The sequence below is a fragment of the Scyliorhinus torazame genome, chromosome 9, assembly GCF_047496885.1.
Source record: "Scyliorhinus torazame isolate Kashiwa2021f chromosome 9, sScyTor2.1, whole genome shotgun sequence".
NCBI classification, from domain to species: domain Eukaryota; kingdom Metazoa; phylum Chordata; class Chondrichthyes; order Carcharhiniformes; family Scyliorhinidae; genus Scyliorhinus; species Scyliorhinus torazame.
The window spans coordinates 135848498-135859364 of record NC_092715.1 but is presented as its reverse complement, the minus strand read 5'-3'; the positions used below and the strand labels follow the sequence as shown (position 1 = coordinate 135859364).

Here is a 10867-nt window from a genome sequence, read left to right as displayed (position 1 = left end):
ATGGGAGTTTCAGTCTGGTTTTCACAGTGAGGATGGGAGTTTCAGTCTGGTTTTCACAGTGAGGATGGGAGTTTCAGTCTGGTTTTCACAGTGAGGATGGGAGTTTCAGTCTGGTTTTCACAGTGATGATGGGAGTTTCAGTCTGGTTTTCACAGTGAGGATGGGAGTTTCAGTCTGGTTTTCACAGTGAGGATGGGAGTTTCACTCTAGTTTTCACAGAGGTCTGGAGTTTGCGCGTTGTTCTCTGGTGAGCCAGTAGGTGGCGCAGTGAGGATTTTGCAGCTTCCGGTCTGTTGGTGGGGGCCGTTGCGACCGGAAGTTGATTTCTTTGAACCGGGAGGCGGTAAAAGATGATGGAGAAGCGGGGAGAAACGGTTCAAAGAGCAGGTCTGAGGGGCGGGAGGAGGAAGCGGAGAGAGCGGAGCCGGGCCTGAGACATCACTGAACCGTTAACATGGGCACCAGGGCGGATCAGCAGCTCTTAATTGTGGTTTCTGTCCTGGAAGGTAAATCCGATCCGAGTGAGAGAGGGAACTGCCCCCCCCCCCAAACCCCCCGGGATCTTCCCCCCCCCCCCAAACCCCCAACCCCCCGGGATCTCCCCCCCCCCCCAAACCCCCAACCCCCCGGGATCTCCCCCCCCCCCAACCCCCCGGGATCTCCCCCCCCCCCCAAACCCCCGGGATCTCCCCCCCCCCCCCCAACCCCCCGGGATCTCCCCCCCCCCCCAAACCCCCAACCCCCCGGGATCTCCCCCCCCCCCAAACCCCCAACCCCCCGGGATCTCCCCCCCCCCCAACCCCCCGGGATCTCCCCCCCCCCCCAGATCCCCGGGATCTCTCCCCCCCCCCCCCACCCCAAATCCCCGGCATCTACCGCCCCAAATCCCCGGGGTCTCTCTTCCCCCCCCCCCCCAACCCCGGGATCTCTCCCCCCCCCCCGCTCCCAAATCCCGGGATCTCCCCCCCCCCCCGCTCCCAAATCCCGGGATCTCCCCCCCCCCCCCCGCTCCACTCCGACAAACCCCTGGGATATCCCCCCGCCCCCAACCCCCTGGGATCTCCCCCCACCCCCGGGATCTCCCCCCCCCCCCCTGCCCCCAAACCCCTGGGATCTCCCCCCGCCCCCAAACCCCTGGGATCTCCCCCCACCCCCGGGATCACCCCCCCCCCCTGCCCCCAAACCCCCGGGATCTCCCCCCCCCCCCGACAAACACCCGGATCTCCCCCCCCCCCCCCCGCCCCCAAACCCCCGGGATCTCTCCCTCAAACCCCCGGGATCTCCCCCCCTCCCCCAAACCGCCGGGATCTCTCTTTCCACCCCCCCAACCCCCGGGATCTCTTCCCCCCCCCCCCAAACCCCGGGATCTCTTCTCCCCCCCCAAACCCCGGGATCTCTTTCCCCCCCCCTCCAACCCCCGGGATCTCTTCTCCCCCCCCCCACCTCCAACCCCCGGGATCTCTTTCCCCCCCCCCAAATCCCCGCTTCTCTCCCCCCCCAAAACCCCCGTGATCTCTTCCCCCCCCCCCCCACAAACCCCCGGGATCCCTACCCCCTCAAACCCCCGGGATCTCCCCCCGCCCCCAAACACCCCGGATTTCCTCCCCCCACCCCGACAAACCCCGGGATCTCCCCCCCCGCCCACAAACCCCTGGGATCTCCCCCCCCCAAACCCCCAGGATCTCCCTCCCCCCCCCAAACCCCCAGGATCTCCCTCCCCCCTCCCAAACCCCCAGGATCTCCCTCCTCCCCCCCCCCCCCAAATCCCCGGGATCTCTCCCCCCCCCCCAATCCCCGGGATCTCTCCCCCCCCCAATCCCCGGGATCTCTCCCCCCCCCCAATCCCCGGGATCTCTCCCCCCCCCCCAATCCCCGGGACCTCCCCCCCCCCCCAATCCCTGGGACCTCCCCCCCCCCCAATCCCCGGGACCTCCCCCCCCCCAAATCCCCGGGATCTCCCCCCCAAATCCCCGGGATCTCCCCCCCAAATCCCCGGGATCTCCCCCCAAATCCCCGGGATCTCCCCCCCCCCCAAATCCCCGGGATCTCCCCCCCCCCCAAATCCCCGGGATCTCCCCCCCCCAAAATCCCGGGTATCCCCCCCAAAAAAAATCCCCGGGATCTTCCCCCCCCAAATCCCCGGGATCTCCCCCCCCCAAAAAAAAATCCCCGGGATCTCTTCCCCCCCCCCAAATCATCGAGACCTCGTTCCCTCCCCCCAAATCTGCGGGATCTCTTCCCCCCCCCGCAAATCCCCGGGATCTCTTCCCCCCCCCCGCAAATCCCCGGGATCTCTTCCCCCCCCCCCCAAATCCCCGGGATCACTTCCCCCCCCCCAAATCTGCGGGATCTCTTCCCCCCCCCCAAATCCCCGGGATCTCTTCCCCCCCCAAACCCCCAGGATCTCACCGAAACACCGGGATCTCCCTCCCCCACCAAACCCCCGGGATCTCCCCCCTCTCCCCATCCCGACAAGCCCCCGGGATCTCCCACCCCCCCACCCCGACAAACCCCCTGGTTCTCCCCCCCCCCCCCGCCCCCAAACCCCCGGGATCTCTCCCCCAAACCCCCGGGATCTCTCCCCCAAACCCCCGGGATCTCTCCCCCAAACCCCCGGGATCTCTCCCCCAAACCCCCGGGATCTCTCCCCCAAACCCCCGGGATCTCTCCCCCAAACCCCCGGGATCTCTCCCCCAAACCCCCGGGATCTCTCCCCCAAACCCCCGGGATCTCTCCCCCAAACCCCCGGGATCTCTCCCCCAAACCCCCGGGATCTCTCCCCCAAACCCCCGGGATCTCTCCCCCAAACCCCCGGGATCTCTCCCCCAAACCCCCGGGATCTCTCCCCCAAACCCCCGGGATCTCTCCCCCAAACCCCCGGGATCTCTCCCCCAAACCCCCGGGATCTCTCCCCCAAACCCCCGGGATCTCTCCCCCAAACCCCCGGGATCTCTCCCCCAAACCCCCGGGATCTCTCCCCCAAACCCCCGGGATCTCTCCCCCAAACCCCCGGGATCTCTCCCCCAAACCCCCGGGATCTCTCCCCCAAACCCCCGGGATCTCTCCCCCAAACCCCCGGGATCTCTCCCCCAAACCCCCGGGATCTCTCCCCCAAACCCCCGGGATCTCTCCCCCAAACCCCCGGGATCTCTCCCCCAAACCCCCGGGATCTCTCCCCCAAACCCCCGGGATCTCTCCCCCAAACCCCCGGGATATCTCCCCCAAACCCCCGGGATATCTCCCCCAAACCCCCGGGATATCTCCCCCAAACCCCCGGGATATCTCCCCCAAACCCCCGGGATATCTCCCCCAAACCCCCGGGATCGCTCCCCCAAACCCCCGGGATCGCTCCCCCAAACCCCCGGGATCGCTCCCCCAAACCCCCGGGATCTCTCCCCCAAACCCCCGGGATCTCTCCCCCAAACCCCCGGGATCTCTCCCCCAAACCCCCGGGATCTCTCCCCCAAACCCCCGGGATCTCTCCCCCAAACCCCCGGGATCTCTCCCCCAAACCCCCGGGATCTCTCCCCCAAACCCCCGGGATCTCTCCCCCAAACCCCCGGGATCTCTCCCCCAAACCCCCGGGATCTCTCCCCCAAACCCCCGGGATCACTCCCCCAAACCCCCGGGATCTCTCCCCCAAACCCCCGGGATCTCTCCCCCAAACCCCCGGGATCTCTCCCCCAAACCCCCGGGATCTCTCCCCCAAACCCCCGGGATCTCTCCCCCAAACCCCCGGGATCTCTCCCCCAAACCCCCGGGATCTCTCCCCCAAACCCCCGGGATCTCTCCCCCAAACCCCCGGGATCTCTCCCCCAAACCCCCGGGATCTCTCCCCCAAACCCCCGGGATCTCTCCCCCAAACCCCCGGGATCTCTCCCCCAAACCCCCGGGATCTCTCCCCCAAACCCCCGGGATCTCTCCCCCAAACCCCCGGGATCTCTCCCCCAAACCCCCGGGCTCTCTCCCCCAAACCCCCGGGCTCTCTCCCCCAAACCCCCGGGCTCTCTCCCCCAAACCCCCGGGCTCTCTCCCCCAAACCCCCGGGCTCTCTCCCCCAAACCCCCGGGCTCTCTCCCCCAAACCCCCGGGCTCTCTCCCCCAAACCCCCGGGCTCTCTCCCCCAAACCCCCGGGCTCTCTCCCCCAAACCCCCGGGCTCTCTCCCCCAAACCCCCGGGCTCCCTCCCCCAAACCCCCGGGCTCCCTCCCCCAAACCCCCGGGCTCCCTCCCCCAAACCCCCGGGCTCCCTCCCCCAAACCCCCGGGCTCCCTCCCCCAAACCCCCGGGCTCCCTCCCCCAAACCCCCGGGATCCCTCCCCCAAACCCCCGGGATCCCTCCCCCAAACCCCCGGGATCCCTCCCCCAAACCCCCGGGATCCCTCCCCCAAACCCCCGGGATCCCTCCCCCAAACCCCCGGGATCTCTCCCCCAAACCCCCGGGATCTCTCCCCCAAACCCCCGGGATCTCTCCCCCAAACCCCCGGGATCTCTCCCCCAAACCCCCGGGATCTCTCCCCCAAACCCCCGGGATCTCTCCCCCAAACCCCCGGGATCTCTCCCCCAAACCCCCGGGATCTCTCCCCCAAACCCCCGGGATCTCTCCCCCAAACCCCCGGGATCTCTCCCCCAAACCCCCGGGATCTCTCCCCCAAACCCCCGGGATCTCTCCCCCAAACCCCCGGGATCTCTCCCCCAAACCCCCGGGATCTCTCCCCCAAACCCCCGGGATCTCTCCCCCAAACCCCCGGGATCTCTCCCCCAAACCCCCGGGATCTCTCCCCCAAACCCCCGGGATCTCTCCCCCAAACCCCCGGGATCTCTCCCCCAAACCCCCGGGATCTCTCCCCCAAACCCCCGGGATCTCTCCCCCAAACCCCCGGGATCTCTCCCCCAAACCCCCGGGATCTCTCCCCCAAACCCCCGGGATCTCTCCCCCAAACCCCCGGGATCTCTCCCCCAAACCCCCGGGATCTCTCCCCCAAACCCCCGGGATCTCTCCCCCAAACCCCCGGGATCTCTCCCCCAAACCCCCGGGATCTCTCCCCCAAACCCCCGGGATCTCTCCCCCAAACCCCCGGGATCTCTCCCCCAAACCCCCGGGATCTCTCCCCCAAACCCCCGGGATCTCTCCCCCAAACCCCCGGGATCTCTCCCCCAAACCCCCGGGATCTCTCCCCCAAACCCCCGGGATCTCTCCCCCAAACCCCCGGGATCTCTCCCCCAAACCCCCGGGATCTCTCCCCCAAACCCCCGGGATCTCTCCCCCAAACCCCCGGGATCTCTCCCCCAAACCCCCGGGATCTCTCCCCCAAACCCCCGGGATCTCTCCCCCAAACCCCCGGGATCTCTCCCCCAAACCCCCGGGATCTCTCCCCCAAACCCCCGGGATCTCTCCCCCAAACCCCCGGGATCTCTCCCCCAAACCCCCGGGATCTCTCCCCCAAACCCCCGGGATCTCTCCCCCAAACCCCCGGGATCTCTCCCCCAAACCCCCGGGATCTCTCCCCCAAACCCCCGGGATCTCTCCCCCAAACCCCCGGGATCTCTCCCCCAAACCCCCGGGATCTCTCCCCCAAACCCCCGGGATCTCTCCCCCAAACCCCCGGGATCTCTCCCCCAAACCCCCGGGATCTCTCCCCCAAACCCCCGGGATCTCTCCCCCAAACCCCCGGGATCTCTCCCCCAAACCCCCGGGATCTCTCCCCCAAACCCCCGGGATCTCTCCCCCAAACCCCCGGGATCTCTCCCCCAAACCCCCGGGATCTCTCCCCCAAACCCCCGGGATCTCTCCCCCAAACCCCCGGGATCTCTCCCCCAAACCCCCGGGATCTCTCCCCCAAACCCCCGGGATCTCTCCCCCAAACCCCCGGGATCTCTCCCCCAAACCCCCGGGATCTCTCCCCCAAACCCCCGGGATCTCTCCCCCAAACCCCCGGGATCTCTCCCCCAAACCCCCGGGATCTCTCCCCCAAACCCCCGGGATCTCTCCCCCAAACCCCCGGGATCTCTCCCCCAAACCCCCGGGATCTCTCCCCCAAACCCCCGGGATCTCTCCCCCAAACCCCCGGGATCTCTCCCCCAAACCCCCGGGATCTCTCCCCCAAACCCCCGGGATCTCTCCCCCAAACCCCCGGGATCTCTCCCCCAAACCCCCGGGATCTCTCCCCCAAACCCCCGGGATCTCTCCCCCAAACCCCCGGGATCTCTCCCCCAAACCCCCGGGATCTCTCCCCCAAACCCCCGGGATCTCTCCCCCAAACCCCCGGGATCTCTCCCCCAAACCCCCGGGATCTCTCCCCCAAACCCCCGGGATCTCTCCCCCAAACCCCCGGGATCTCTCCCCCAAACCCCCGGGATCTCTCCCCCAAACCCCCGGGATCTCTCCCCCAAACCCCCGGGATCTCTCCCCCAAACCCCCGGGATCTCTCCCCCAAACCCCCGGGATCTCTCCCCCAAACCCCCGGGATCTCTCCCCCAAACCCCCGGGATCTCTCCCCCAAACCCCCGGGATCTCTCCCCCAAACCCCCGGGATCTCTCCCCCAAACCCCCGGGATCTCTCCCCCAAACCCCCGGGATCTCTCCCCCAAACCCCCGGGATCTCTCCCCCAAACCCCCGGGATCTCTCCCCCAAACCCCCGGGATCTCTCCCCCAAACCCCCGGGATCTCTCCCCCAAACCCCCGGGATCTCTCCCCCAAACCCCCGGGATCTCTCCCCCAAACCCCCGGGATCTCTCCCCCAAACCCCCGGGATCTCTCCCCCAAACCCCCGGGATCTCTCCCCCAAACCCCCGGGATCTCTCCCCCAAACCCCCGGGATCTCTCCCCCAAACCCCCGGGATCTCTCCCCCAAACCCCCGGGATCTCTCCCCCAAACCCCCGGGATCTCTCCCCCAAACCCCCGGGATCTCTCCCCCAAACCCCCGGGATCTCTCCCCCAAACCCCCGGGATCTCTCCCCCAAACCCCCGGGATCTCTCCCCCAAACCCCCGGGATCTCTCCCCCAAACCCCCGGGATCTCTCCCCCAAACCCCCGGGATCTCTCCCCCAAACCCCCGGGATCTCTCCCCCAAACCCCCGGGATCTCTCCCCCAAACCCCCGGGATCTCTCCCCCAAACCCCCGGGATCTCTCCCCCAAACCCCCGGGATCTCTCCCCCAAACCCCCGGGATCTCTCCCCCAAACCCCCGGGATCTCTCCCCCAAACCCCCGGGATCTCTCCCCCAAACCCCCGGGATCTCTCCCCCAAACCCCCGGGATCTCTCCCCCAAACCCCCGGGATCTCTCCCCCAAACCCCCGGGATCTCTCCCCCAAACCCCCGGGATCTCTCCCCCAAACCCCCGGGATCTCTCCCCCAAACCCCCGGGATCTCTCCCCCAAACCCCCGGGATCTCTCCCCCAAACCCCCGGGATCTCTCCCCCAAACCCCCGGGATCTCTCCCCCAAACCCCCGGGATCTCTCCCCCAAACCCCCGGGATCTCTCCCCCAAACCCCCGGGATCTCCCCCCCCCCTGCCCCCAAACCCCCGGGATCTCCCCCCCCCCCGCTCCCAAACCCCCGGGATCCCCCCCCCGACAAACACCCGGATCTCCCCCCCGCCCCCAAACCCCCGGGATCTCTCCCTCAAACCCCCGGGATCTCCCCCCCTCCCCCAAACCGCCGGATCTCTCTTTCCACCCCCCCCCAACCCCCGGGATCTCTTCCCCCCCCCCAAACCCCGGGATCTCTTTCCCCCCCCCAAACCCCCGGGATCTCTTTCCCCCCCCCTCCAACCCCCGGGATCTCTTCTCCCCCCCCCACCTCCAACCCCCGGGATCTCTTTCCCCCCCCCCCAATCCCCGCTTCTCTCCCCCCCCCAAACCCCCGTGATCTCTTTCTCCCCCCCCCCCACAAACCCCCGGGATCCCTACCCCCTCAAACCCCCGGGATCTCCCCCCGCCCCCAAACACCCCGGATTTCCCCCCCCACCCCGACAAACCCCGGGATCTCCCCCCCCCGCCCACAAACCCCTGGGATCTCCCCCCCCCCCAAACCCCCAGGATCTCCCTCCCCCCCCCCCAAACCCCCAGGAACTCCCCCCCCCCCCAAATCCCCGGGATCTCTCCCCCCCCCAAATCCCCGGGATCTCTTCCCCCCCCCCCAATCCCCGGGATCTCTCCCCCCCCCAATCCCCGGGATCTCTCCCCCCCCCAATCCCCGGGATCTCTCCCCCCCCCCCCCAATCCCCGGGATCTCTCCCCCCCCCCAAAATCCCTGGGACCTCCCCCCCCCAAATCCCCGTGATCTCCCCCCAAAATCCCCGGGATCTCCCCCCAAATCCCCGGGATCTCCCCCTCCCCAAAATCCCCGGGATCTCCCCCCCCCCAAATCCCCGGGATCTCCCCCCCCCCCAAAATCCCGGGTATCCCCTCAAAAAAAATCCCCGGGATCTTCCCCCCCCAAATCCCCGGGATCTCTCCCCCCCCCCAAAAAAAATCCCCGGGATCTCTTCCCCCCCCCCAAATCATCGAGACCTCGTTCCCTCCCCCCAAATCTGCGGGATCTCTTCCCCCCCCCCCCGCAAATCCCCGGGATCTCTTCCCCCCCCCCCAAATCCCCGGGATCACTTCCCCCCCCCCAAATCTGCGGGATCTCTCCCCCCCCCCCCAAATCCCCGGGATCTCTTCCCCCCCAAACCCCCAGGATCTCACCGAAACACCGGGATCTCCCTCCCCCACCAAACCCCCGGGATCTCCCCCCTCTCCCCATCCCGACAAGCCCCCGGGATCTCCCACCCCCCCACCCCGACAAACCCCCTGGTTCTCCCCCCCCCCCGCCCCCAAACCCCCGGGATCTCTCCCCCAAACCCCCGGGATCTCTCCCCCAAACCCCCGGGATCTCTCCCCCAAACCCCCGGGATCTCTCCCCCAAACCCCCGGGATCTCTCCCCCAAACCCCCGGGATCTCTCCCCCAAACCCCCGGGATCTCTCCCCCAAACCCCCGGGATCTCTCCCCCAAACCCCCGGGATCTCTCCCCCAAACACCCGGGATCTCTCCCCCAAACCCCCGGGATCTCTCCCCCAAACCCCCGGGATCTCTCCCCCAAACCCCCGGGATCTCTCCCCCAAACCCCCGGGATCTCTCCCCCAAACCCCCGGGATCTCTCCCCCAAACCCCCGGGATCTCTCCCCCAAACCCCCGGGATCTCTCCCCCAAACCCCCGGGATCTCTCCCCCAAACCCCCGGGATCTCTCCCCCAAACCCCCGGGATCTCTCCCCCAAACCCCCGGGATCTCTCCCCCAAACCCCCGGGATCTCTCCCCCAAACCCCCGGGATCTCTCCCCCAAACCCCCGGGATCTCTCCCCCAAACCCCCGGGATCTCTCCCCCAAACCCCCGGGATCTCTCCCCCAAACCCCCGGGATCTCTCCCCCAAACCCCCGGGATCTCTCCCCCAAACCCCCGGGATCTCTCCCCCAAACCCCCGGGATCTCTCCCCCAAACCCCCGGGATCTCTCCCCCAAACCCCCGGGATCTCTCCCCCAAACCCCCGGGATCTCTCCCCTAAACCCCCGGGATCTCTCCCCCAAACCCCCGGGATCTCTCCCCCAAACCCCCGGGATCTCCCCCAAACCCCCGGGATCTCTCCCCCAAACCCCCGGGATCTCTCCCCCAAACCCCCGGGATCTCTCCCCCAAACCCCCGGGATCTCTCCCCCAAACCCCCGGGATCTCTCCCCCAAACCCCCGGGATCTCTCCCCCAAACCCCCGGGATCTCTCCCCCAAACCCCCGGGATCTCTCCCCCAAACCCCCGGGATCTCTCCCCCAAACCCCCGGGATCTCTCCCCCAAACCCCCGGGATCTCTCCCCCAAACCCCCGGGATCTCTCCCCCAAACCCCCGGGATCTCTCCCCCAAACCCCCGGGATCTCTCCCCCAAACCCCCGGGATCTCTCCCCCAAACCCCCGGGATCTCTCCCCCAAACCCCCGGGATCTCTCCCCCAAACCCCCGGGATCTCTCCCCCAAACCCCCGGGATCTCTCCCCCAAACCCCCGGGATCTCTCCCCCAAACCCCCGGGATCTCTCCCCCAAACCCCCGGGATCTCTCCCCCAAACCCCCGGGATCTCTCCCCCAAACCCCCGGGATCTCTCCCCCAAACCCCCGGGATCTCTCCCCCAAACCCCCGGGATCTCTCCCCCAAACCCCCGGGATCTCTCCCCCAAACCCCCGGGACCTCTCCCCCAAACCCCCGGGACCTCTCCCCCAAACCCCCGGGACCTCTCCCCCAAACCCCCGGGACCTCTCCCCCAAACCCCCGGGACCTCTCCCCCAAACCCCCGGGACCTCTCCCCCAAACCCCCGGGACCTCTCCCCCAAACCCCCGGGACCTCTCCCCCAAACCCCCGGGACCTCTCCCCCAAACCCCCGGGACCTCTCCCCCAAACCCCCGGGACCTCTCCCCCAAACCCCCGGGACCTCTCCCCCAAACCCCCGGGATCTCTCCCCCAAACCCCCGGGATCTCTCCCCCAAACCCCCGGGATCTCTCCCCCAAACCCCCGGGATCTCTCCCCCAAACCCCCGGGATCTCTCCCCCAAACCCCCGGGATCTCTCCCCCAAACCCCCGGGATCTCTCCCCCAAACCCCCGGGATCTCTCCCCCAAACCCCCGGGATCTCTCCCCCAAACCCCCGGGATCTCTCCCCCAAACCCCCGGGATCTCTTCCCCCAAACCCCCGGGATCTCTCCCCCAAACCCCCGGGATCTCTCCCCCAAACCCCCGGGATCTCTCCCCCAAACCCCCGGGATCTCTCCCCCAAACCCCCGGGATCTCTCCCCCAAACCCCCGGGATCTCTCCCCCAAACCCCCGGGATCTCTCCC

At 68.6% G+C, this 10867-nt stretch overlaps 1 protein-coding gene across 3 annotated transcripts in view; it reads left to right on the top strand.

Annotated features, from left to right (window-relative positions):
- The first annotated feature begins 317 nt into the window (after positions 1-317).
- Positions 318-10867, top strand: part of cep120 (centrosomal protein 120) — a 133021-nt gene continuing 122471 nt past the window's right edge. The window contains exon 1 of one of the 3 annotated variants that reach the window (XM_072516544.1): positions 318-506. In XM_072516544.1, the coding sequence (XP_072372645.1) occupies positions 455-506 (52 nt within the window). In that variant the 5' untranslated portion in view covers positions 318-454. The remainder of the gene's footprint in view (positions 507-10867) is intronic. The other 2 variants (XM_072516545.1, XM_072516546.1) reach the window with 2 other exon arrangements.